The 27829-nt window shown below is 39.5% G+C and overlaps 2 protein-coding genes across 5 annotated transcripts; both read left to right on the top strand.

Moving 5' to 3' along the window:
- The first annotated feature begins 3842 nt into the window (after positions 1-3842).
- Positions 3843-11635, top strand: LYVE1 (lymphatic vessel endothelial hyaluronan receptor 1). The gene is made up of 6 exons (XM_014876311.2): positions 3843-4237; positions 5976-6135; positions 6242-6381; positions 8625-8924; positions 9672-9750; positions 10484-11635. Exons 1-6 carry the CDS (start codon positions 4156-4158, stop codon positions 10668-10670), a joined length of 948 nt encoding a protein of 315 aa, XP_014731797.1. The 5' UTR covers positions 3843-4155; the 3' UTR covers positions 10671-11635.
- A 2773-nt stretch (positions 11636-14408) lies between these two features.
- On the top strand, positions 14409-26689 carry RNF141 (ring finger protein 141). Of its 4 annotated transcripts, none has more exons than XM_014876330.2 (6): positions 14409-14497; positions 16340-16537; positions 17959-18067; positions 19044-19225; positions 22213-22320; positions 23933-26689. In XM_014876330.2, the coding sequence occupies exons 2-6, from the start codon at positions 16353-16355 to the stop codon at positions 24081-24083; spliced, it is 735 nt and encodes a 244-aa protein (XP_014731816.1). In that variant the 5' UTR covers positions 14409-14497; positions 16340-16352; the 3' UTR covers positions 24084-26689. The 4 variants fall into 4 exon arrangements, with proteins under 4 accessions (XP_014731816.1, XP_014731814.1, XP_088031874.1 ...); XM_014876328.2 differs by having other exon boundaries at positions 14411-14497; positions 16337-16537; XM_088175748.1 differs by lacking the exon at positions 14409-14497 and adding an exon at positions 14744-15020.
- The last annotated feature ends 1140 nt before the right edge of the window (positions 26690-27829 follow it).

The raw sequence follows: 27829 nt of genomic DNA, 5'->3' as shown, positions 1-27829 counted from the left end.
TGTGAAGAACTACTGTGACCTTTCATGTACTTTCAGTGTTTGAAGAAACTTGTCATTTTTTTCTTGAATACTTTATTAAAATCAGCTTCTTTAACTTAATATCCTTCACAAGCAAGATTGATAACTTCTTAAGACAATAAAGATTGAAGTCCTAAATATTCAGATATCTCTATGCCAAAAATTATGGCACATATTTATGTGATCGTGGAAATGTTGGGCTGCACTGAAGAAAAATAATTAACAGTGCCTGTAATTGAATTAACTTTTTTTTTTTAATTTACGCCTGCACTGTTGTAAGTCCAACAACTTATTTTAATTACACATAGAAAGTTACTGATATCAAGAGGACTCTCTAATTTCTTAGTGCTAAGCATGTGAAAAGATCTTTTTGGTCAGTGGGTGAACGAAGTCTCCATCCTCTCTTAAAATTCAGCACACTGGCTTTTTATGGAATTAGTGCAAAGGGACAATTCCCATAAGAAGTTGTACTGATTTGAACTGAACTACTTGCATGTCTGAGGCAAGTGTAATTTAGCCACAAATGAACTGAAAGAGGCAAGAGATTTTAATGGGGGTGCAAAAATGAAGATAAAGTTTACTAAAAAAAAAAAAAGTTCTTTTTATAACTACTTTGAGCAAACTGTCCACTAAAAATAACAAGCCACAATGACTAACAGCACACTAAATAGCTATGCTTATATTTTTTCAGTTACTTAATTAAAACACCTTTTGTTTAATAGGAAACTAGATTAAGCTCAAAAACTATTCTAAATATAATTTTATCTGTTGGATATTAGTTTGCTTTATCTGGAAGAAAAAAGCCAAACAACCTCTTCTGTGTTCAAAGATCACATCAGATAACAAGAAACAGACCTATTATTTATGCTATTAACACTGAAATAGTTTTCTTGAGGTGCAATATTTATTTTTCTGCTTTAATAAGACACATTTATGGTTTCTCCTGCACAGCACAAATGTTTCTAGCAAAAGGAATTTCAAAAGGGCACTATTTTTGTGTATCATATTTAAATTTGTAATACTGTAAGATTTTGCACAAGTGTGCTGGTATTGTACTGTATAGTATCACATACTTGAGTTTTGAAATAAAATTATGGTTTCAAAGTCCTCAGTGTTTTTACCTTCAAGATTTGGGATGCTCTGGCTGCATATTGGTGGCCGTGTCCTCATGAAATAAATCCTGCCTTGTCTACCCTGTTACACATTCCAAGGATGTTGCTCTTAGCCTTCCAGTTCTTCAGGAAGATGGCACAGAAGAGGAAAGCAAACTCCTGTGTCCATGGAGAGAGAGTCTGGAAACAGGATCACCCCTGCCATGCCCTAGGAACCAGCTGAGAGAGGAAGCTGAAATATCCTGGGAAGAGTTTAACTCCTGCTTCAGAGGGCCACGTGTCACGGAGGAGGCTGAACAGGGGAAGCCACAAGGGAAATCTGAGGATGCTGGGCAAAAGGTCAGGGATCTTTATTTGCTTCGTGTCCCTGTGGATTGGGAGGCCTGGGAAGTCTGGGTCCTGTGGGGAGCAGACTTACCTGAGCAGCAGGTAGGATCAGTCCTCACGTTCTGAATCTCTGATGGTCTCTGCCAGGAGACAAACTCTGGGACATCAGCAACCTGGAAAGGAAAAAGACCCTGGTATTTGTATTTTCTACATGAAGAACCTTTTTTTTTGTTTCCTCTACTGTTGTTCAGGTTTCAAGTTTCCCTTTTGAAATTATTGTAGAGAACAGCTAAGTGTGTTCTGCCTTATCCAAAGTTTTCTGTTTAGCAGCCCTCATCAGTATTTTAAAACATGCTGATATAAAAGGATGGGATTTTTTTCATATAGGTTACAATAAGTATTTCGGTCAAAGGCTAATTAATCATTCAGTATAGGTCTGCTATTTTTGCCATAGTGATTATGAAGAAGACACACCAAAAGGGTAAAGACCTTTTGTACTGTTACAGTCCAGATAAATCATCTCCCACGCAGTTTTGGAACAGCTGAACTACAAAAAGGAAGAAACAGAAAACAAAGTTATTTCAGTCTTGCTTCGTCATTCTAAAATTCTTTTCTCCCTCTCCTAATCCGAAAGACATTGTGAAGGAACTTATATTTTTGTTTGGTGTTGCAAAGGTATATTTATCTCATTTTTACAGCTAAAAATCCTACTAAACATCAAGAGTTTGACTAAAGGAACTTTGCCACGGTGAGAATAGTAGGTGCAAAATGTTGATACCTGGCAGGATAATTAGCATGCAATTTTAAAATGTCAGAAACCCAGCTATTCATTAGTTTTCATGGCAGGAAATACTTAGCAGTTCAAGGTAAGCATTTTCAACGGTAAAAATTTGTTTAATGTTCTAAGAATTTTACAGCCACAGTCTATAGTCCATGAGAGCTACAGAATCATTAATAATTAGTTTCTGCTTCTACCTTATAAATGTGAATCCTCTTGCAGCCTTCTTCAAGTGAGAGCTGTCTGATTACAGAATCTGACATTGCCATGGCTTTGTAGGGGCAGGTAAGCACAGCACAATAAGGAATGGAAAAGAAATTGGAGCTAGAACTTTGTCTAAAGATCTCATTGAGTTTTACCAAATTCAGTTCCAAACCACAGCCCAAACACAACCCAATTCTCATTTCACCATTGCTAATGGAGACAGGATTTCACTGACCCCCAGCATTCTCCTGAGACCCTGTGGGTGAAGAAAAGTGAACAGAGCATCATCTAATAGCCCTGTTACACATGTGCTGCAGGAGATGTGCCTGTGCCCCATCAAAAGTTAATGCCATCTCATTTATTAATTGGGGACTTTCTAAATGCAAACCACAGTTTAAAGAGGCAGCTTTACACTGTTTCACTTATGTTTACAGGATTATGAAAACAGCCTGGAGACACTGCACATTTAAAGTTTGCTGAAAATCATACTGTTGCAAAAATAAAGACTGACACCATTGTAAATTGTAAAGCAGGTAAAGCAATTTATTAATTAGTCTTGGCATTGGCATGGAGCCAGAGAGTGAGGCAGCAGGGGTTTCTTAGCTGAAAGAAAACTGGGAGCAGAGGCATAACTCTTTAAAAATGTAAAATGGTTGCAAAATATAAAGGAGTAAACTATGTCCATGGCCAGAAGTGATGGGTTTATAGCAGGGAATGGCTGAGTTAGAGCAGGGAATACCTTTGAACTGTAAAGAGCAGTGAGGCACTGAACAAGAACATTAGAGGACATGTTAGGAATCTGTCACTGGAAATCTCTGAGAACAGGTTAGACAAACATCTGTCAGGAATAATGTAGATATAGAAGATATGACTGACACTGAAGGAATTAGCCATCCCTTGAACTCCATTCCTGCTCTGTGTTTATTGGAAAAATAAAAAATCTTTGCTAAAACTTCCTAAAGGTTTTCTAAGTTGTAGCTGTGAGGATCATCTGTGTTTTGAATCAATCCATGGGAATCACTGTTGGAATGTCACAGAAGGCAGCAGTGATGGCACTGGCTGCTATCTCTGTACCTATAATCTCACAAGGAATCCCATTTACAGTAGTGAATCTCCAAATCTCTTCAGAATTAGGTTTTATATTACCTCTGTATTATGGGAATTACTTTTGCATTTGAACTCAAAAGAAAAAAAAAAAGTAAAACTATTCCATCAAGACTCCATCAGGACAATGGGGAATGGATGCTCTTCCAGTTCCAATAAAAAAGAAAAAACCTTGTGATACAACAGAAGATGTGTTTTATTTACCAGATAAATAGACAACACGAATAATGATCTGTTCATCAGTAAAACAGGAAAAAATAGCAAAAGAAAAATTTCTTTCGAAGTGTTTACTGACTTAGCAATCTAACAGCCTTATCTCCTTTCCTCAGCCGTGCTTTGTGAATCAGCAGTAGTGAAATTTTCCAGGAACCCGTAGATGAAAGGGTGGAAAGGGTGATTAGGGATTTCCGGTGGGTCCTGACCTCGCCCTGCAGCGGGACAATCAGCGCCGTGGCTCTGACACTCCTGCTATGCAGCGCTGCAGGGACAGCTGCAGCTGCTTTCCAGAAGTCATCTCATCATCTGACAGCATCCCAGACCTTAACTTTCCTTAGCACAGGAGACAAACTACCTTGAATTTCCTGCTTTTCTGAGCTTTCCAACCTGGTGGCAATGGCAAATTATCTTGGAGTTACCTCAGCAGTGTCTTTCATCTGGGTTATGACATTCCTGGCTCAAAATTACTTTGTAACAGGTATGTAAAGTTCTGCTTTTTAAAGTCTTGAAAAAGTAGCTGCATTTACGACGAAAAATGTGGGGAATGAATGTGTGTAAATGTGTTTCTGGCAGAGGAAACCACAGGGCTTCAAGAATATAGTGCAGCAAAAACTGGTAAATGGGAAACTTTCAGTCAGCTGCTCAGCTTTATTTGAAATTTGTCAAGTTGGTCATTGAGAAGCTTCTTTTCTCAACATTACATTTTCTAAAAGTTGTATTGACTCAAACCTGAAGATAGGGAAATAATAGCCTAAATAAGGTAGACTTGAAGTCCTTGCTTACAGCACACACACCTTGATTGAGCAACAGAGCTCCTCTGCCTCCCCCTGCAAAGTCTGGGCTTGGCTTGTGCTCAGGCCAGCGCTGGATGCAGCCACTGTGTCTGCTCAAGGGTTCAGTGGCTTTGCCTCTCTGCTGAGATAAAGCCACCTGATTCAAAGATCCCACTTCCAAATATCTAAAATAAATGTAAGGACAGCACAGATGCCAATTTCCAAAATGTGCACAGATGCATCATTTTCCAAAAGCCATTTCCAGCCCCACCACATCCAGTGGAGCAGGAGCTAAAAGCCTGTCTGGTTTCTTAGCACCCCACATAAGTTCAGTCACTTTTTATCCCCTTCTCATCTCAAGAGTGGCTTGGCTGCCAGTTCTGTCTTTGAATTCATAACATTCAGTTTAACTTGTCTTGTTGAGAAGTCATGGGGTGGATTTGGAGGCATCACTTCATCCTGCCTTGAGACTTTATGGACTCAGATAAACACAGATTAGCACAGATTTTATGAAATATTCATTAGTGTACACACCTAATGAATACAGTCTGACAAACTGATTGAGCAGGGAAGTGACACCTGTGGCTGATGGTTATCTGACATGTCTGCAATGAAAGGCTGAAATGTTTCATTTGACAGGGCAATTACTGTATGTAACTCCAAAATAATCTTGTTTTTCCGGTAAATGGTCCCAGTAAAATATGGAGGCAAAACAGTAATACCCTTTCTCCTTATTTGTGCCAAATCCTGAATTTTGTCCTATGCCCTGAACACAGATGAGAAAGAAGAGCAGGTGTAACCTGAGCTATGCACTTGCTGGTGCAGGTGTCACAAAGAGTGTGCCAGCTGTGGATATTTAAAAAGCTGCATGAACTGCCTGGAAAAATGTTAAATTCATCTGGCCTATCTCCTCTTTTCCTGCTCCCTGCCAAACACAGTAAATGGAACACTTGACAATGGCTAGGGGATGGAAGCATGAGGCCAGGCTAGGAAAAAAAAAAAGAAAAAAAGAGTTTAGGGGGAATAAGGAACATCAGAAATGATAAATATTTTTATTTTCTTATCGGTATATCAATTCCTTGAAAAATTATGTGTAACTCCTTTGATCTTATATACTTTACTGTCTTGATAAAATGGGTTTAGTAACAGAATCAATGCCTTGGTGCAACAGGTAGCTGTAATTTATTTTAAAAAAGAAAAGAAAGAAAAAGGTTGTACTTGCATTTAATCTAATGACAGTCAAACCTCTTGATATCCCAGATTATTGTGTTTAAAAAATACGTTCTTTTTTTAAAATATCCTTTTATGCTAGAAATTACTTTTCTGCTATCCTCAAGCTAGAAACTTTAAAAAATGTTCAATTCATTTGATCTTAAATTCTTCAAGAGGAATAAATGTTAATATTCAAATACTAACCTTGACTATTTTATGGCTTAATTACAGGTTCCATTAATTCACCTTGCAGGATTAAGGGTATAGGAATTTATCTTGATCAGAAAGCGAATTTCTCAGAAGCAAGCAATGGATGTAATCAATTAAATCTACAGCTGGCAAGTAAAAAACAAGTTGAAGAGGCTCTGAAACATGGCTTTGAAACATGCAAGTATGTGCCATCACTTAGTGGCTCACTGCCTTGAGTGAACACTTTCACACAGAGCTGAGGCTGGTGATAAATCTCATACTAAAAGCACTGATGCTTTTTATTGTAGCTATGGATGGGTGAAAGATGGATTTGCTGTTATTCCTCGGATAATATCCAACCAGAAATGTGGTCAGGGAAAAACTGGAATAGTACAATGGAATGCTGGCAGGGAGAAAAAATTTCATCTCTACTGCTTCAATTCCTCAGGTATGTAAGCATGACAACTCCATTTTCTGTGTGTTTTGGCTTATATTAGTTTTTGTTGTTGTTGTTGTTTTTTTTAATCTGCATTAAAAAATCATAAAAGTGAATAATTTCCTATAATTTGTTGGCCCTTTCCCCCCAGTCTTAAACACTGTCAAGCTATTCTTAACTTCCAAGAGTTAAAGGTGAATTCAGTTAATCCCAATTAATAATTTGGTGCTGCCATGAAAGCTCTTGAGGAAGAGTTGCTTTTACCATTCCATAATGTTGACACAATACTCTTAATATGTTTTGATTATTTAGGCATGATAATTTAAAAGAGAGTGATTGAATCTTTAAGCAGGATGTCTGTGTGTGGTGTGTCTGTTCTTGCAAAAAGGCCAAGAGTGGAGTACTTCAGGAAAACTGGTTTTGGGGAGTTTTTTATAAGGAAAGTGTATCCATTAAGCCAAATTAAATTATAAGTCAGAACTGCCGAGAGACCATAAAACTATAATCAGTAAAATCCAACAGCTCTTTTTAATGTGCATCATCCTAGGTGTGAAAACACCTGCCCTTCCCCTCACTGGATATTTACAGATTGAAGATCCAACAGTAGGACCTGGGCTTTGACTTAAGTTAGATCTCAGCACAAAGGATCAATGTTGTTTCTTAATGGCTTCTGTGGTACCAAGTAAAAATAAATAACCAGAGATGTTGTGTGCCTACTTGTGTCCCATATCCATGGTTATTACATAACAAATATCCCAATAATTAGACCAAATAAAGGATCATTTCATTATTTATAATCATTTCCTAGACCTTGACAATGAGTTTTAGATAACAAGAGAATATGTCCAAAATCCTGACAGTTTTCAGGAATGATGTGTGAACAAGGGTTGGAAAGCAGGAGAAAGATGGAGATGCAGGATGTGCCCATGCAAAGATGCAAAGACCTGAGACCCTGCCAGGTGCCTGAGAACATTGGAGCTGCCAGAGACTGAGGATAAAGCTGGAGAGAGAAGGAAGGCCTATGCAAAATGGTGTTTCACTGTTAAATCTGTGTTATTCTGCATCAAAAGTGTTGGGTAGATTGGGTAATGCTAAAGGCAGCAAATAACTCCCAATTATTTGATTTGTTTTGCTTTAATTGAAAGAAAATAAATACATATATACTGTTAGACTATTGCTCAATGGTTAGAAACCCAATTAAAGTATATTTCACATTGGGATGATTCTGCAGTCCTTTATCTTCATTTCTAAACTGTTGCCTGTTCTGGGCATTTCTTTCCATTTCATTCAAAAATATTTGTCAGAAGCTCATTGTGTCAACTTTCTCGTGCCAAAAAAACTTGCCAAAACTCTTGAAAAATAATTTCATTTCTCATAGTGGAAAAAGTGTCAAGTCCCTGCCCTTTGTCATTTTATTCTGTAAAGGTGACTGCGTCATCAGACTTCCCGTGGGGATGCACTTGGAAAACCCTGCCTACATCGTTTCCCTGGCAGTTATGTTGTAACCTGCTTGCTGCTTTAGTGAAATTTTTATAACTTTACAGAACACAGGATTTCACTAGCAAAGCAGAATGTTCACATTTTCACAGGATTCTGATTCAGAACTCAGCTTTTCCAGTTCCATATAAAATTTCACTTGCACCTACATTTTTATACAGACAACATCCACTTCCATAAAATGACTTAATTTCTGGAAATCACTTATTTTTCTTCAAACCTGAAGTTTTTTATTTCCTATCCTCTCCTCCCCACTTAGAATCAAATCTCTTTATTATCTCACACTGTTGCCTAATTTATTTGAAACTTTTATGGGCTACTTTTTTTTTTTTCAGGAAATCAAAATAATTTTTCCAGTATCAACAGTACATGCATATATTTTGAACATATATATAAAATAATTGAAATATTTTTGAATATTGAATATGCTCTATGGGAGGTTATCCTGTTGGGTTTTATCTGCAGTATTACTCTAAGTAGTTTTCATGAGGAATATAGTCATTGGTATGGAATCATAAAATGAGTACCACACTTGCTCAAAGGAGTACAACAATGTGAGTAATGATAAAAGCTGTATAATCTCGGTTTTAACCACATATTTGAAATAGGAATGCCTGGTTTGGGTAAAGCTTTTGTGAATAAAAAAATAAGAATTTCCAGAAGGGAAAGACTGAGGAACAATTTCAAGAAATTAATGTTCAGTAAGTACAAAACTGGCATCCAACACAACTTGCATGTATTTCTTTTCCCTGCTGCAGATGTCCAGATTAATTCATGTCAGCCAGACCCAACCACCACATTTCCTTCATCAACTGCATCAAGGGACTTCACTGCACATTCAGCCTCAGACCTGGCTGAGACCATCACAGCAGTGCCCACTGTGACTGGGACTGAGTCAGAACAATTCCCAAAAAAGAGATTTCGTGTCATCTGCGTGACTGAAACCATTTTACCAACAGAGGGGCCCAGCACAGCAGAGCCAGAGCAGCCCTTGCTCACCGAGTCCCCCAGGCACACTCCCCACCTGGCCTTCAAGAATGATGCTGCTGTTTTTGGAGGTAAAGGCCTGATGTGGCATTTATTTAATGAAAGGAGCTAATTATGTAGAAGTCAGTAGTCAAACTGTTCACTGCTGTTTTTGTTTGCTGCTCCACCATCCCTTTTTGATGTAGCTGAACCTGGAGGCAGAATAGGAGTGTTATGGTTTTGCTGAACAAAGTTTGTAGGGCAGAGGATTTAAAAATAGTTTTTAAGAACTATGATCTGATTTTATACTTTATGATAAATTTTAATATGAAAAAGTGCAAGTTCATTCTGATTAATGTGATTTGGAGTAAATAAATTTCTGAAAACATCTTGGCAAACACTCTCAGTGTAATGGAAAACTCACCAGGTTTTTAAAACCAAAAGAAGCCAAGAAAGTTTTAAGGAGAATTGGTCTCCAGATATGAGGTGTGAGTAAGCAATCCTAACACACAGCAGTGGAGAAACAGATTAAACATGAGAAAAAAACATGCTAACTGTCAGGATAGTTAATCACAAGAATGTGTTCTCTAAGCAGGTTGTAAAAACCCTTCAATGACACATTAGAGAAATATCTGTCAAGGATGGCCTAAATACCAGTTTAGTCTATCCTGAAAGAAATGATGAGGAGTACTCACCTTTTGATCTCCCTAATATTCTATTCTTCAGTTCATGTGTATGTACTCTTATACTAGGCAAAGAAATGTTTGCTCTTAAGCCTTCAGAACATCAGCTTTAAGTACATAAATAAAACCCTGTGCTTATATCACTTTTATCTCCAGGTATCCCCACTGCACTTCTTGTACTGGCAATCATCTTCTTCATTATTTCAGTTGTTCTAGCAGTCTGTTATATTAAAAAGTAAGTTGCCTTTTTTTTTTCCTCCTCTCTTAGACTGAATTAACTTCTAGACTGCAATCACTGAATATTTAAAATGTATAATAAAGGGCAGAGAAGTAATGGTGACGACATAATAGTGTTGCACAAATTTTAAAAATCTTAAACCCTGTTTTTATGCAGATAAGTTTGTTGTTACTGCTGCCACTCCCTGCTTTAGAAAAGGAACACACAAAAAAATTGCCCATTTTAAATTGGTCAACCATGCCTAGTGTGAAACATTTCCAAGTGTGTCCAAATAGCAACACTGAAATGTGCATCTGTTCATATATAAACCTGTTTATGCATTTTTATCCTTCTTTTTTTTTTCCTATGTCACACTCAAAGTGAAAGCTTTTATTATTGTACTCTGATTTTGCTCAGAAAAAAATAATTGAACTCAATTGTCAAACTTAAAGACCTTCAATACAGTGCATCATTAAATGCTACTGAAAAGTGTGCAGTTCTCACACCCCAGCCCAGTTTTATCATTCTGTACCACAAATCCTGAATACACATTGTCTGTTTTTTTTAAAAATACCAAAATATTTCTTTAGAAAGCACACTGCTGGAAAAAGCACAATGATCTAGCATGCCACTATCTTCTGAGAGACTTCTGCTTGAGTATGGCAGAGTAATTTAATTCCAGCTGTTTGAATGATACTACCAAACTATGTCAGGATTTCTGCTTTACTATCTTTTTTTTTTCTTTTTATAGGTACAAGAAAACCTTTCCATTTTTAAACAAGAATAAGCAAAAAGAAACAGTTGTAACTACTGCTCTCAAAGAGACAAAATCAAATGACCAAACACCTGAGAAGGAAACACAGAATAATGGAAATAAGGTAGAAGAGTGTAAAACTAAGCCTGAGGCCACAGTAAAATGTCTAGAAGCAGAAGTTTAAAGGAAAGAATGTACAGTTCTTGATGGAAGTATAAAATGAAACACACAGAACTTAGCAGTGCTTTTAAACATAAGTGATTGTAAATACTCATATTTTCTCTATCTCTAACATATGAAACCTTGCTTTTTAATAATTACGTCTTTGGCAACAAATATTCTTGCAGAAGAACATGGTATCTTATTTACTTGAAAAAATTCTACAAATCCATATTACAGTTCATTTTTCACCTATAATAAAGAAGCAGTTAGGAATATGCTATTAATGGCATGCACTAGGTTAACTATTTGCATGGAATTCGGATCAATATATAATGAAAATGTTTTTATGTCTGGATGGAGGATGTCTGCTAGCCTAATGCCTAAAATAAAATGCTGGCACTGTAGTTCTTCCTCATGTAGATTAGCTTATTTCCATTCAATAGTTGCATGCTGTTTTTAAAAATATCTGTTTACAAACAGAAGAAACAGTTCTGTTTACAAGGGAGTAAAAACTCAAAGGATTATCCCACTGTCATTCAAATGCCCAAAGAAGGGTACAAAGATGCTGTTGTTTATATCTATATATATCTATATATATTTACAGCAATGAGTAACTTTCTTAGGTACCTTCATTGTATCATAATTTACTGTTTTATTTATTGAAACCATTATCATTCTTCCACATCAGATATCTGACAGAGGGGGGACAAAAAAAACCCCTTGAACAAGACTTATACTGGAGATCTTTTGTATGTACTTAAATGTGGCTTCTTTAATAAAGGTCTCAGGTGGTATGGGATGTCTACAGTACTCCCTAAAAAATAAACTATGGTGGATATGTTTGTCTGGACAATTTATTCTCATGGAAACTGTCTCACGGTAAAAAGAATTCATATAACCTTAATGTTACAGGAGTAATTAGTTGTTATAAAACAACAACATGAGCAGTTTATCAAATATACCTGAATAAAGAATTTAGATAACTTATCTGTATGTGTGAAGGAGATTGTTATGCCAAAGGAAGTTTTTTTTCTTCATCAGGCAGTTTGAAAAAGACAGTCTTAGATAATAATATTTTTTAAAATAGAAATAGAAGTGCTCACCTATATTGAGCTTTCAACAGTACTGGTTGAAAGCACAGTAGGGTACTGGGTTATGAACTTTAATATTTTTCAGTCACATAAATTTTTAAATGCCCAGTGTTTTTACATTCTACTAGTAGTGATTTATAGTCTATTTCTAACATCATACTTAAGACATTCCCTGGGTTGCTTTTTTTTACTCTTTTTGCCTTTTTTTTTTTGATAGTTCAGAAATATTTTATGGCTCCAAGTGATTCAGTGCAGCTCTAAAAACTGCTCATTTCAGATGTGCATCAGCAGAATTTTAGCAGAAAAAACATGCAGCCAGTTAAGTAACTCCTCTCCTTGCAAAACATCACAGTAACACCTTGGATCCTGAAGGGAAGGAGTAGACAGCACAAGGCCATCAGGAAAAGCCACAGCCACCAGTCTAAAGGTGCCAGAGTAGCAAATGGGCCCAAGGACACAGGCAAATGTGGAGGATTCCAGGTAGTTTGGGAAATTTTTTAAATCTGCCTTCTGCTTCTCTTTTCCATGATTACCTGTTTCTCTATTCTTTTCCCTACAGCCAAGAAATAATTATTATGTTGTTTTAGAGCTAAATAAGGGTGCTTTTTCCCCCCTGAAATGTTTACTTGCTAAAAAAAAAAAAAAAAAAAAATCTATCCTGTTTTAACAAGATATTGCCTTAACCTCTAAGTGTCTTATTTTATCATGTACTTTAAAAACTCAGCTTTCGTCCTGACATTCCCAATGCCCATGGTGGGATCTGCCCCTCCATTTCACTACACAATTTATGCCAACACCACACGAGCTAAAGGAGCTCTGTATGGAAGAAAGGCAGCTCTAAGTACTAATCAGCAAATACTGTATTTGATATTGTCTCTATGTAGTTAGCACAACTCAGTCACATTGGAATTGGAAAGTACAGAACATTCCTGCTCATTGTCTAATGGAATTGCAAGGGATGCACTACTACAGTGCAAACAGGAAACATTTATTTATCTTCACCAAGAGTGTCAAACACCAAACCCTTAACTATAGGTAGCAGAAACTTAAGAGACATTCTTTATTATGTTTCTGATTTTTCTCAAGTGTTGTGCTTTTTTTTTTTTTAACGAGACCTTCTCAACAGTTCTTTAGCTCCTTGATGCGCCAGAGCTGCTCAAGCACTTTGAATAAATAATTTATCCCACTGAACAGGAGAGCACAATCTGTACTCGTCACTTGATGGTAACACCACTCAGATTCCCACACTGAGGCTACAGATGTTTGCTGACCTTAGGCAAAAGGGCTGCTTGGACTGCAGGAAATACAACAAGGTTTCCAGTCCAGCCCAATCCCTGCCTGGAATATAGGGATGCCTTTGCCGTGGGAAGTACGTGTGTCCATGTGTGAACAGAAGCGGGCAGGAAGGGGAAGTACTACTCCTTTTCTCCTCTTTAAATTAAGGAAAAAAAAAAAGTAGAATTAAATATTGCAGCATCGGGATGTGGATGACCTAGAGGATGTTCTAGGATGTCTGTTTCTCAATGGCTTGTTGTCCTTTATGGGTGCTGGGGTTTGTTTGTGCAAAGGTCAGTGAGCATTGACCTTTGCCACTCACATCCACCGCCCACATCCTCCCTGCAGACCGGGATTTGCACCAGCAGCTGTGGCCTGGGATGATCCCACTGAGCCAGGCACTCGGACTCCATTCAGCATCATTTAAATCACTATTTAAGAGAGATCATAGTTAAGAGTGAGGGCGCTGTGAACCCTGGGCAGTGCAGCAAGGTGAAAAGCGATCCCATTTTTGTCAGTGCAGCTATTAGAGTGTTTCTTAAATAAACCAACTCTCTACAGCACTTCTGCTGTGTGTCAGAATGGGCAATAGTGTGGCCAGCAGGAGCAGGGCAGGGACTGTCCCCTGTACTGGGCACTGGGGATGCCACACCTCGAGTGCTGTGTCCAGATCTGGGTCCCTTCGGAAGGACATTGAGGGGCTGGAGCAAATCCAGAGAAGGGGAAGGGTCGGGAGCACAACTGGGATGAGGGAGCCGGGCGTGTTCAGACCGGAGAAAAGGAGGCTCAGGGATGACCTTATCACACTCTACAGCTGCCTGAAAGGAGGCTGTAACCAGGATGGGCTCGGTCCCTTCTCCCAGGAAAGCAGGGACAGGATGAGAGGACATAGGCTGTGCCAGAGGCGGTTCAGGTTCGGCAATAGCAGGAATTTCTTCACAGAAAGGTTGATCAGCCATCGGAATGGGCTGCCCGGGGAGGTGGTGGAGTCACGGTCCCTGGAGGTGGATGTGGCACTCAGTGCCATGGTTGACACGGCGGTGTCACAGCTTGGACTCGCTGATCTCAGAGGTCTTTTCCAACCTAACTGATCCTGTCATTCTATTCATGTTGTGGCGGGGCCCGCTCCGCTCAGCGACAACGCCACCGCTGGCTGCCCTGCGTGCAGTGGCCTTACAGCCGCGACCAGGGCGGAGGGAAGGACGACGAGTGCTGTGAGCGGCACGGCAGAGCCGGCACGGCAGAGCCGCCTCGGGCCCCGGTCCCGTTCCCGGTCCTATTCCCGGTCCCGTTCCCGGTCCTATTCCCGGTCCCGCTCCCGGCCCCGCGTCCGCCGTGTCCCGGCAACGGCGCGAGCCGCGGGCTTGCGTCACCCCCGCGCGCCGCCGCCGAGCGCGCGCCTGCGCGGCGCGGGGGAGCGGCCGCGGCGCTGCGGTGCCCGTGGGGCGGCGGCGGCTCCTCCGCGGGACGTGCCGGGGATGCGGTGAGCGGGGCGGGAGGGACCCGCCCCCTGCCGCCCCTCGGCGCCGAGCGCAAGGCCCGGCCCGGGGGAAGCCGGCGGGTGCGGGAAGGGAAGGGCTGGGCCGGGCGGGGGGAGCGGGAGGGGCGGCCGTGACGCAGCCGGGCTGAGCGCGGCCCATCCCGCGTCCGGCGCTGAGGGCCCGCACCGGGGGAGGGCGGGCGAGGCCCATGAGGGGCTGTGCCCGGGCCCGTCCGCGCCGCTCGGGGCGCCTCGTGGGTCTGTGGGTGACGCGGAGTGTGTCGGGTCTTGAGGGGTGAACTAGAGGGAACACTTCATAGGGGGACTCATAGGGATGAAAGTTCAACTCCTGGCCCTTCACGGGACACCCCAAGAGTCACCCCATGTGCCTCAGTGTTGTCCAGACGCTTCTTGAACTCTCTCAGGCTCGGTGCTGTCACCACTTCCCTGGGGAGACTCTTCCAGTGCTCGACCACCCTCGGGGTGAAACTTTTCCCGATATCCAGTTCTGCGGGCACCCTCGCAGGTGTTTTTCCCCAGTGTTTTCAGTGCTGGGGTTTGGGTGCTGAGCAGGAGGCACGGTGCTGGCCCGGAGGAGCACGGGGCTGGGGATCCGGGAGGAGGGGTCTGGAAGGTGACAGGTTGTGCTGTTGACGTGGGTGGCCTGGGCGTGCGCTCGCAAACTCCCCGGAGAACAGCGCAGGAAGCGACTGGAGCCATCGGGAAAGGGAAAAGTGGCTGGAGGGGAAGCATATCTGTGTGGGGACAGAAATTGGTCACAATTCCAACCATAAATTGGAAGCTTACTGTGGTGAAATTGCATAGGTATGGTCTGAGAGGAGCTCGCTTGGTGTGATGTGTTTTTCTCACACCGTGGTGAGATCTCAACAGCTGTGAATTTTATTCTGGCTGGGGTTAAGCCCGAGTGCTGCTACAGCTGCCTGCGGGGCAAAGTGCTGCTTTCTCTGTGATGTGTGTCATCGGGGGCTGGTAACGCAGCTCCTGTCACATTGCTCCGTGTTTGAGCTCAGGTGGATGTTCTGCAGTTTGCTTGCCCTTGCACTCCTCTATCTGTAGAAGTCTTAAAAGGGCCTGACACAACTGGTTTGCATGATGAACAATGAACTCTGCAAAGAGGCGTTTCAGGGGAAGTAAAATGCAGAGGGATCAAGGGGAGTAAGTAGATAAATAGTTGGAGGGCATGGCATTAATCCTTGGGCAAACTTTCGGGGAAAAACATTTGGGTGTGAAGGAAAGATGAAGTAAGTTGGAGTTGGAGGCATTTGAGCAAGTCAGTTCTGTAATACATCCTAAAGTCGAGGGTTTTGTGCAGATAGAGAGGTCTCTAAATTGGTTTGTACTGACATGGATTCCTTGGCTTACCAGTTTCAGAATGCTGTGGGAGTTCTTTTGATCTGCCAGTGTAAGTTTGATGAGGAAAGCTGGTTCCTAATGTGATGTCTGTGTATAAACAGACATTGATATGCTTATTTGCAGATATTCTGACATTCCCATGCACAAATATTAAGAATAAACAAAGATTGTCATAAATTACCATTGTCATCTTAAGATTTTTTTTCCATTCCACTGGATGTATTTATATGTGTGTTGGAGCTGAATCTGTGTGGAAAGATATCTCTATTTAATAGAAGTTTTGCTGTAAGCAAAATAGTACATTTTTAGTAAGATTATAATGCAACATTCCAGACTCTTCAAAGTGTTCTGTGTTGTTTCTAATCTGACTGTTCAAGTTTTGTTACTTGTGGAATAGTTACTGTAGGCTAAAAGAAAGGGAGTAGCCACTCAAAACCACACAAATGTAACTCTCTCAAATATTTTTAGCAGAGACTACAAGTGAATGAGAACTTCTCTCTACAGAACTGAGGTGAAGAACTTCACCATGGGTCAACAGATTTCAAACCACACACAAACTGTAATTAACAAGTTGCCAGAAAAAGTAGCAAAGCATGCCTCTTTGGTTCAAGAAAGTGGTTTCCTAACCTATGAAGAGTTTCTGGGAAGAGTAGCTGAACTTAATGATATGTAAGCCTTACTTTGCTTCTTTCTTTATTTTTTTTGTGTGTGTTTTACAGAAACCTTGTATGCAATATATTATTGTGTGCTGGCTAAGCCAGAACTGGCCTGGTGGTTTTGAAATGTTTCCTTCATTTCTTTATGTTTTTATAATGGTTGTAATTATACTTTAAAGCCTTTTCTCCAGTACTCTTCTTCTAGCAAATGTTGCTCTCTCTTAAAAGTTCACAAGAGATGATTTAGCATCATGTTTTCATTAGTGTCACCTGTGTCCCTTATTGTTCTCCCACCTGAAGATGGAATGCTGCTTCCTGTCTGCTCCTCGGTTTGGGTAGGAAGGAGCTATAGGAGCCTGGTAGGGACAGCACATCTTCATGAGGAGGGTGGCAGCAGAGGCAGAGCTGTTTGTGACCATCCCTTGTCACCTCTGCAGACATGCAAGGCTGCTCCTCATTAGGGGTGACATGTATCTTACTGTCCCAAACCAGTGACCTAGATAATCCCAAACAAAAGGCTGCTTTTTTGTCAGATTTTTCATAGCCTGCCTTTTGTTTGAGCAGTACAATGACAGTAAAAGGAAATGAGTAAAAAAGCAGCGTTGTCATTTTTAGCCTGTATTTATGGTATAAAATGAGAGCGATAAAATGAAGTGGATAAGGGCTTTGTAATGTTTGCTGTTGAACTAAAATGTGAATTTGTATTCAGTTTAGAAATTATCTTGGAGAGGGTCATACTTCTGTGAATGACCTTGAAGAACACATAGCTGTCTTCTGGGTAGACACATAAATAGGTTTTGGAGAACATAACCTGATGTTTTGCCTGAGACTCCAGGTATATATCAGTATAATTCATTCCAAAATACTGTTATTCAAGTGGTTTCTTTATTTCCAGTGTTTACTTAAGCCTGAATGCATTCTGATTCTTATGGAATAGACTGTTGTGTCTGTGTTCCATTAAAGAAACAAATCTTAGGTCACTTGACACGTTCACCTGACTACTTCATTATTAATATATGCTAACAAAAATACACCTCATCAGCATTTGCTGGTATTCAGAGGTATTTTTTACATACCTGTTGAGGAAATAACCTTTTCAGATTGGAGACAATTAGTGTGATTAGTGTAATAAACAGTGAGAGTATATATGAATTTAAATGTCTATAAAGTACACCTGCTTGCTGATGCTGGATCAAAAGACTTGCACGACATTTTGTGAAGTTTGCTGTGGAATTGAAAGTGAAATGGATTGTGTATTCAGTGACATGCTTAGAAGGTCATTACTCTATACTTTGATGCCCCTGGGCAGTATTGGTAAAATCTCTTTGAAGGATAGAGAGCAAACAGGTGAACCATAAATAATCCCACTTGGCTGAGGTTGCTGATCTTTGCAGGTCCAGCTCATGGCTTTAAACTGATGTTGCTTTGTTTCAGTACTGCAAAATTGGCTTCTGGACAAGACAAACATCTGTTATTTGAAGTGCAGCCTGGGTCTGATTCTTCTGCTTTCTGGAAGGTGATCGTTAGGATAATATGTACCAAAGTAAGTGGGAATATTTGAATTTGATGGGCAGTTTATATGCAAAGATTTGAGGGCTGTCAGTTTTTTACTTGTAAAATCCGATACCTGCCACATGTGTTTTGATACAGATGATGCATTCAAAGATTCTGTTGGAGATAAATTAAGTGTAAATTCTAAGTTTCTGCAAAAAGCGTAGCAACAAAAACATGTTTATAACTAAGTTTAAAGGAATGATGCCTTCCAGTGGAGCACTTAGAGCCCTTCAGTTACATATTCAGGTGATCTGTGAAGTCAAGTAATCCAATGGTACAACAAACTGCAAACTGTAGATTTTGAAATTAGTAGTAGAAATTAATCACGTCTTCCAGGTATTATTAGTTGAGCTAGTGTGCCTGTACATAGTCTGATCCCTTAGAAAACCAGTCTGAAGATTAAATGTTTTATTTTATGACAAACTTACAAAATTTTCTCTGTCTAATGAGGAGTTTTCCCCCTCTATTCTATCAGGTGAAGTCCTTTAATGATCCTGAATCCCTTGAGCAATCTTAACATGTGATTAAACAAGGCAACCCTTAAACTCTGTTTGAAACCAACAATTAGTAGTTTTCTGTTTACTCCCTAGGTTTCATTAAGGCAGCCATCACTGTAGGCAATTTTTAAGTTCAGATATCAAATGACTGATTATCCTGTGCTTGCTTCCAAGTTCAGCCCAGTTTTTTGGGTGTTAGCTCCCTACTCACACCTGAATCCATTTTTGAGTAGTGATGGCAATTGCCTTGCCCTAAAATTGTGGTGTGCTGCCTGTGGTGTTCCTCAGGCTGCAGCAGCTCTGGGCAGTCCTGGCTCTTGCTGAGGCAGACTGCAGCCTGTTAATGTGATGAAGGACACTTAGGAAGGGACTGCTGCCTTACATGAGAAATGTAGTGCTTTACAAACATTCTGAGCAATGCCAAGTTCAAGTCTGATTAGTAATTGTAAACAATTCTTGTATCTTAAGATAAATAAAACAAGTGGCATCGTGGAAGCTTCCAGAATCTTGAACTTATATCAGTTCACTCAACTTTATAAAGACATCACCAGTCAAGCAGCAGGAGTTCTTGCACAGAGTGGTACTTCTGAAGAAGCTGCTGAGAGTTGGATGTCTCTGAATTCGTGTCAGGCCAGCTTGTGGATGGGAAGGTATTTTGATACACTTCAGCTTCTCACCCAGTTACAGCAAAAGCATTTTGGGAGTTGTGCTTCAAACCTGAACCACAAATACCTGCTGTGATGAGAACTGCTCGCTGTTGGCAGCTGCAGGCTTTGTACCATCACCAACATGAGCAGACACATTCCCTTGCACCAAGGGAGCTGCAGTGCACTTGGGTGAAATCCTGGAATATGGTGTTACCATGCCTTAGCTTCAGAACAACCCTTTTAGGGATCACTTCTGATATAAACATAGTATATGTTCAATCTCCTGAATAAGAAAACGGGAGGAAATGGAATCAGCTGCAGCTACAAATCCGGGGGGGGTTGACAGTGTTTGTTTAAACGGATTTTGTTATTGTTCCACTTAAACTTTCTCTTCCTCTTACATTCTGGCATGTGAAAGTTCCCATCTGTTGCCACTAGAAACCCATCAATCATGGTAATAATTTAACTTGTAAGACTGGAAAAATGTGAACTGTCTCACTCACATTGACCTTCTGCTTTGTTAACCAGAGGAAAAACAAAAGACTGAGGTCAGCACCTGCAATAACTTCAGTTCAAACTGAATGTAGCAGCAAGAAGCCTGTCACCCTTTCCCTGTGTGGAAGTGTAGCTGCTACCAGTAATTCCTTACTTTTCCTGAATAAGTTCAGGATTCTGTCTCAGTTTAAAGTGAGGTAGGGCTAGGCTTTACAAGAAAAGGTAGTAAATGGTAGAGTTCTTTGTGCTCACCAGTGCAGAGCTGGCAGCCAGGTATTTTAATGAAACAGCCTGGGTGTCACACTTGAGCTCTTGGCGTGAAAAAGGGGTCACCTGTGTTGTCACTCCAGAGAGCCCACTGGTTTTTCTAAGTTAGTGGATTGCAGAAGGTATTATTTTCATTTCATTTCCTGTAAATTGTGAACATGTTTGAGAAAGAACAGGAAAATTGCTTTCTCGAGGTTATACCAGAACACAAGTTTTGCTGGAAATGGTCTTTTGCTTCAAACAGACAAAGCAAACAACACAGACCCCAGATACTTATGCAAAACAACTTTATATATTGCTAAAGTCAATGAGGAAAAGAAAAAGTTTCCTATGTGAATTTCTTTTTCAGTTTTTCAGACTTGGGGACAGGGGAGATGAGCATTCTTCTTGTTTATAAACTTCATCACTTGAGGCAGTATCAGTCACAAATAAAAAATGACTATACTTTGCTAATACGATGCAGTTTGGTGAGCTTGAGTTTTAGCCAAGTTTTTTAAGTTGCTAAGGAAAATACAGGCTGAAGCATCTTCAATGAACACCAATGAAATCTGTTTATTTTTCTGTGATAACCACCAATTTTTCTCAGTTCTTCTCACCTTTAGACAATTTTCAGCTCTGCAAAGTTGGCCTTCACTATCTAAAAATAGCAAGTGTTATCTGTTTCATTCTTCTTAACTTTTTCCACTAGAATAATACCCCATGTCTCTACAACATCCACTTCCTATTCAGAGCATTCAAAATACATCTAAGTGGTTTATGCTTTCTGATAATGAAGAGATAAGCATTTCCTCAGTCTGTCACTCCTTTATTTTACTGTTTCTTCATGACCTTAGCCCTGTGACTAAAGCTGACTTTGCAGAAACTTTATAAATAGGCCATGTATAATTGCTTGTATAGCCACCAGCAAATCTCAGAAATTCAAGTGCTATTAAAGGTTAGGACTCAGAATTGCATGGGGAGGAAAATGAGAGGGAACAGGTCTAAAGAACACAGGCTTCTTGGAAACTGTTGTTCTCATTGTATGCAAATTACCATCTGTAAAAAAAAAATAAATCTGTAATTTTAGAGTAATTTCTCCAAAAGCAAATTGAAAAGGATCTACTGAAAGATAAAACAAAGGCATGTTGACTGCTGTTCAGTAGCTGGCTATTCTGTACAGTTCAAAAATAAATCTCTATTTGACAAGCTGCCTTAGATGCCTAAGAAAAAATGATCTGGTCAGTTGACATTAAGGTGGACTGACTCCTGAAATACCAATTTTTTCTAGAATCCTATCTCTGACCCTCAGGTCAGAACAGGGACTCCCAAATCAGGGTTTTTGGAAAGCCCAAGCACTTTAGAACACTTCCCTGGTTGTTTTGGATGTGAGCTGTGACTATGAAATGGCAAACTTTACATGTCTGGATAGGCCAGTGAAAGCTGAGGATTCTCTGCACCTTTCTGCACTTGAGAAGTCTTGATGGTGCAAATATTTATGAGATACTTCTGTCAAGAGCTTTAGATACAGATACCTATTATTTGGGAAAAAGATATAAAATGTCAACATCTGTCTTGGGTAGTAAGATAGTTCTTAAACTTCCCCACCAACAGAAACACCTGAGAGTTTAACTGGAAATGCTGTGTAAGAGTCATTTTGAGAATCTAATCTGAGGAGCAATCCTTTGGAGCATATTGCAAGCTAAAATCAGCCTTTTCAATCAATGAGCAGTTCAGCTGCTGGCATTTTGGTGCCATTGAAATGAGTGAATGTGCATTCTGGTAGGGATCCTCTTGACATGCATGTTTTTGTCTAGGATATAAACCAGCACACAGAAATTTGGCAAAGTTCATGATGAACTAGTTCAGCCTTACATGCAGTGACAGGAAGGCAGGTTCTTCTCCTGCCTTTAATGTAAACAGTATTTCTGTTCTTCTGCTCAGTCATCTGATATGAAGCACTTACAACTCCTCACACTTCCTTGTTGATATGAAAAGGGATTTACAGAACCCTTGGCAACACCAGAAGCACCTGACACAAATACTAACACAAAAAATTAATGCACGTTCTGGCTCAGTTTAGTTCTCTGCTGACCTAGGCTGGGGTGACATAAGTAGTCCATTCACAGATTAAAAACACAGGTGTTTCTTTCTGGCCATCACTAATTATTATGGAAAATGTAGTAACTGGTGTACTTACTGGGGCATAAATATCAAACATCTGGAAGAAAACAATGTCTTCTCTTCTGCAGGGTTAAACAGCTGACAGATGAAGAGGAATGTTGCATCTGCATGGATGGACGTGCTGATTTAATCCTGCCGTGTGCTCACAGTTTCTGCCAGAAATGCATTGATAAATGGTAATATAGATGAAAGGATATTAATTATTTTATAGTATGTATGTTTCAGTTTGGTTTGACAGATTCTATGGTTGCCATATAATTTAAGGTGTGGAGATATTTCCAAGTTAATGTATATATAATGCATAATAAGCTTGAGTAAAATCAGACTGAAGCAGAAGGAAAGCAGGAAATTTTGTAAAAAGGAGATGTGAAAGTGCTGTTCAGCATTTGTTTTGTAATTTCTTACATCTTTTTATTCTTCTAAAATTGAATTGTTACAGTCTTGCTCAGAAACTTGAGAAGATGGTATATGCAGATGCTGGCATGTTATGCTTCACAAAATCTCATTTAAGGCTTGTTAAGACTGTGCAAATATGAAGGCAAGTTGGACTGTCTGTCACTTACTTGGGTAATGACTATCAGAGGGATTTTTTTCCATATGTTATGCTTTCACTTCACTTTACTGATTTAAATATATCAGACTCTTCCAGAAAGATATTTCTTCTCAATGGCAGCACCTTCAAATGTAAGTCTGTAACATGTAGCTTACAATGTTCAGCATCACAGTAAATTTTACACCTTTGCAGATTCTGCATCTCTGATACACCAATTATTGGAAAAGTGGGAGAGAAAAATTCCTCTGTGGAGGAACACAGCTCTTGTCTGACCATGCAGGCCTTCAAGGATGAGGGAGATGTCCTGGGGATCTGGCATTGGGGAACACAGACCTGCTCTGTTGAAAAAGAGTTTTTTTGGCTAGTTAATGCAAATAGGTTTACAGATAATTTGTGCATAAGAATTTGTTTTGTGGCTTTTTGGAAGACTTACCAAGGAAGTTACTTTTGTAACAAACACCAGGTTTTCACAAGGAAAAAAACATTGTAAAAAATCACTGGATCTCAATACAGCAAGTCATTTCTCTCTTCTGGGAAAATATCCTAACATCTGTCAGCAAGACAAGGCTTAGTTTAGTGACTGTGCTTGAGAGTGGATTATTTGCTGCTTGGGCTGATGAATCCGCTGAACTCCTCACAAAGTTCCAGTTACACCATGCTTTTTTTGGGGTCTGTAATTTTTAAGGTTGATCTTCTCTTAATTTAGGCATAACAGAGGCTCCCAGCTCAAATTTAAGTGTTTGGGAGCCCTGAGGTGGTGGAGGGGGTTGGAACTCTGAGGGACCAGTTCTAAACTTCTGTGGGCTGCATGACCCAGGAAAAGGCTCCTTCTTCTCTTTGTCTAGAGAGGCCTGTAGGGATTGACTTCTAAGGACCTCAGCTGAATTCCTGAAGATGGGAAGAATTAATTTAGACAGTGAATTTCCATTTAAACTTTCTGGCCAGGTAGCCTGATGCATCCTGTCTGACCTGAGCAAATGATTAGGAGGAATGTGATTCCAAATTTTCACTGAAAGAATGGAGCTCCCTTCAAGAAGTCTCCCTCACAAAGAAAGAAGTTTTTAAACAAACAAAATAGATGGGTGGCCTAATCCAGTTAATATGATCATTCTTGAAGTTCTCTCTGGGTTGGTTTTTGTTTGGGTTTTGTTTGTCCGTTTCGGGGCTCTTTTGGTTTTTTCTCACCAGCAAGAGACCATCAGTGAAAACCACTCCTTTCTGTGCCTTCCTCACAGGAGTGACCGCCACAGAAACTGTCCTGTGTGCCGCCGGCAGGTGACCGGGGCAGGAGACTCCTGGGTGGTGTCAGAGGCCCCTACAGAAGATGACATTGCCACTTACATCCTGAACATGGTGGATGAGGCTGGGCAGCCCCACAGACCCTGACCCTGCCCACCACGCTGATCATGGCACAACCACTTGAAGTTTTTTTGTCTTACCTCTCCTCGCCGTTCTTCCACAGTCTGTCCTTTCCCTCTCCTCTTGGCTGCTGGGAGTCTGCACTGCTCTCCTAAAGCACAGGGTGTCTGAGCAGTCTATATGTGTGCAGTCTTCATTATTAAACTGTTCTTCAGCAAATTCTTTGATCATTAACACGGTTTACTTTAACAACAGCGTTTGATATTAATTAACAATTCAACTACTCGATGAAGAAACTTGTAACAGCACAACTACAACTGCAAACTGCTGTTTGAGCATCACAGTGTACTGCTGCAGAGATGAACCATGGCAGATGGCTTGACCTCACAGTTCCTACCCTTAAGAGCAGTCCCTTATTCACAACTAATGTGGATAAAGATGAGGAGTTAGCACTAGTTGTTACTAATTTGAAATTTTACTCTTGAAACTTGAAGATGTCCCACTGCCTGTTCTTCAGTAGGAAGTTATTGCTGCTCTTAGTGTTTACAGACACTTAATCTGATTTGTAACAACTTTTAGTATTAATTATTTTAAATCTGTTTTAGAGTGTGTAGGCAGGTCTGTAAATGTACTCGTGCACTTCCCCTTATTCTTCTAAAAAGACTAATCTCTTAGAACATTTTTAAAAAACGATATTTAGCATAGTCTTATTAGCTTGGAAACATTAAACAGTTTCATACACAATCTTAAAAGCAGTAAATCAGTTTCTCAGTAGTTTTTGATAAAGAACAGCTAAATTTATTTCTAAATATTGGGCATATATGAAGATAATGCCTTTATTTGAAATAGCACTTAAATGTGTAGTTTAGTCTGATGCTGTGGTTTTATTTGCTCCTCTTGAGTTTTTGAAGTGATGAGATCAGAGTTTAAAGGTATATGAAGAGTTACAAGTGATAATCTAAGCAAGGGTGCTTTACTTTCTATCTACAAGTGCAATATGCTTTCATGTAGCAGAGGGAAACTTTAACAATAATGTGGCTTAGAGTGAGATGTGCATGTGACAGCCTGGAAAGGGATATCACAACTGGAGTGCAGCAGTATTTTATGTCTAACAGAATAAAGTCTTTAAAGACCTGAGTTTAGACAGTCTAAAACTGTTAGTATTCAGGAAACCCATCTTAAGCCTCTTATGCATAAGTAGTGTTATGGAAATGAATGGCTACTGTAGAGAATTAATTTATAAATATATATATATCTTAACAAATACTACTTTTTCTCACTCAGTAACCTCAAGTAAAAATATTCAAGTGTAGCATTTGAGGAAATATCAGCATAAATCTTGCTTACTGTGAGACTGCATTTTTCCTGTCAAAATTCCATGATGCCATAAGGCTTAAGTCCTTTTGTCACAGACAGGTTCTGAACTAAAAGGCATGTGCACATGTAGATATGCACATTTAGGTTATTTTTCTTAATTGGCTACAAAATAACTTAATTGTATCAATTTGTTGAAGAATGTGCACAGCATATGGCACCCATTTGAGCTTGGCTTGTGACACCATTGTCAAATTTATCCTAGGTTTTAAGACAGAGAAGCAGCATAGCCTTCATGTGTCTGTCATCTGAGAGCTGGTATGGCTTAGTGTGTAAATCTGTATTTAGCTGGGGAAAAATCCTTTTAGGAGTGTATATAGCTGAGAACTCTTTATTTTATTTTTCCTCTTTTCTTAAGCCATTGATAGCAATGAGATACTCTTCAGTAAATGTATGGAGTGTTTGGTTGCATAAAGGTGGTTATTGTTTGGGCTGGAAATTGTTACTGGCCCAGGATTTCCCACTCAAACATGTGCAAATATTCCTAATGCACCAGTTTGGTTTCTTTTTGCTTTTTGAGCTTGCATTAGTCCATGTTCAGAACTTTCAAATAACCTTTGAATTTTTTAAACTTTTTATATCACTGGAACAGAAAGAACATCTAAATGAAAGCTTCAAGCTAACTTTATTTTTCAAGTACTTCAAGAATTATACTTCTGAACTGAGATTTTATAAGTTGACTTTCTGCTGAGAACTTAAATGAACTTCTTAAAATGTAATTTTTTAATGATGCAAACAGGTTGTTAATTGCAGCATAATGACAATTACAATATAAACTAATGCAAAAATTATTTAAATAGTGAAAAAGTAAACTTTGTATTCTGTACAGCTTTTTTAAATTAAGTTGCTGTAATTCACACTGCTGTGATGTAGATACTGTAATGTGTGCCTTGTAAAATATATGTACTGTATGTTATATGGAGAAATAGATACTTTAACACTGAAAAACTATTAGTTTGGTACTGGTTGGTATTACTTAGTCTGAAGTGCAACATTCAGCAAACAATTTTGGAAAAGGAATCCATTGGCATGGACATGGCAATGAGTTCCAAAAGCTAGACCTTGAAAATGTGAATTACTGCAAATAGCTGTTGGTGGGGGGCATTAGAACAAATTAACTTTCTTGTGTTAAGCAAACATTTCTTACAGGTTTAATGTGAAATTGTAACTGAAGCATTAGAGATGGTTTTAATAGCTAAGAACATTCCTCATATTAAACTTTGTGTATGAATTGTGCAATAAAGTTACTTTGGAAGAAACGTCAGAGTTCTTTTAAGCTTAAGGAATCTCTTGGCTTTAGTAGCACAGAAGTCTGAAAACTGAGTTTTGATCCAAATAAAATTGCATTGTACAGGTGGTGTGGTTAAAAGTGTGGCACTGTGAGTCAGAGCTCTCTTAAATTTTGAAGGGTGGTGTCAGCAAGGTACCTCAATGAAGCTCTGCAAAAAAACCCAAAACCTTGCTCTGATTTGACCTCTTGTAGGTACACAAATAAATTAAAACGTTTTGCAGTGATAGGAAAAATTAAACAACTCTAATTCTTAGAGGACAATATTGAGGAACAGGTTTGTTCAGGGAAAGGATTTTTATTTTCAGAGAAGTGTGATAACACTTTTCCCCCAAGTTACTTCATCATGTTTCTGATGGTATTTTAAAGTTTAAGAATGCTAAGGTTTGGAATATTTTTTCTTAATTTTTCCTTGTTTTAAGAACTGAAATATGTAATTAATGTAACTTTTTCCTCTGTCTAGTTACTTGGCTTATCTGTCTGGATCTTTCGAAGCCAAGGCAGAAATGTGAGAGGAATTCATTAACAGATCAGGAATTTAGAATGGATAAATGACCAGTTGACAGGCACAGCAAGGAGGTAGGTGACCCAGAGCAATTAGCAAACCTTTATATTTACTAGGTTTCAAGTGTAGGCACCATATCAATGTGATGGGCATGGTTCTTTTTTTTTTTTTTTTCATGGGAAATGGTATATTTACCTTCCTTATCTTTCCTTTAAAGAAAATTCTATACAGAATTAGAAAGGTGTTCTAAGCCATTCTCTCTCCAGTTCTGGAAACCAGGGCAACCACTGAGATCTCTGTCACAGGTTTGAACTGAGCTGTTCAGTCCCATCCCTGGAGAGCTGTATGTGCCAAGTGCATTCTTCTTGGAAGGAACATATTGGCTCTGGTTCTTTGTGCTTTGCATCCAGCCAGATTCTGGAAGAACAGCCCCCTCAGGAAGCCCTCGGGATGTTGGACATCAGTAGGAGCTGTATGTTAACCTGGCTGGCCTTAATCCTTACACTGCATATACATAATGCTTTAATTTAATTTTGTATTCACACACACTCTGCAATGGAAGTAATATGACAGGAATTAAGTATTTTCTCTGGGCTTCTGTTGTTA

This window comes from Sturnus vulgaris, chromosome 18 (assembly GCF_052056855.1).
Source record: "Sturnus vulgaris isolate bStuVul1 chromosome 18, bStuVul1.hap1, whole genome shotgun sequence".
NCBI classification, from domain to species: Eukaryota; Metazoa; Chordata; class Aves; order Passeriformes; family Sturnidae; genus Sturnus; species Sturnus vulgaris.
The sequence above is the reverse complement of the archived record's forward strand: the minus strand, read 5'-3'. Positions and strand labels throughout refer to the sequence as shown.

What these genes read in the sequence shown, in the direction of transcription:
- LYVE1 (XM_014876311.2), top strand. Translation starts at nt 4,156, where the DNA reads ATGGCAAATTATCTTGGAGTTACCTCAGCAGTGTCTTTCATCTGGGTT. An exon ending in TCAAAATTACTTTGTAACAG is followed by an intron (nt 4,238 to 5,975) that starts GTATGTAAAGTT and finishes GCTTAATTACAG; the next exon opens with GTTCCATTAATTCACCTTGC. An exon ending in TGATGCTGCTGTTTTTGGAG is followed by an intron (nt 8,925 to 9,671) that starts GTAAAGGCCTGA and finishes TTTTATCTCCAG; the next exon opens with GTATCCCCACTGCACTTCTT.
- RNF141 (XM_014876330.2), top strand. Translation starts at nt 16,353, where the DNA reads ATGAGAACTTCTCTCTACAGAACTGAGGTGAAGAACTTCACCATGGGT. An exon ending in GTAGCTGAACTTAATGATAT is followed by an intron (nt 16,538 to 17,958) that starts GTAAGCCTTACT and finishes GCTTTGTTTCAG; the next exon opens with TACTGCAAAATTGGCTTCTG. An exon ending in TTAGGATAATATGTACCAAA is followed by an intron (nt 18,068 to 19,043) that starts GTAAGTGGGAAT and finishes TTGTATCTTAAG; the next exon opens with ATAAATAAAACAAGTGGCAT.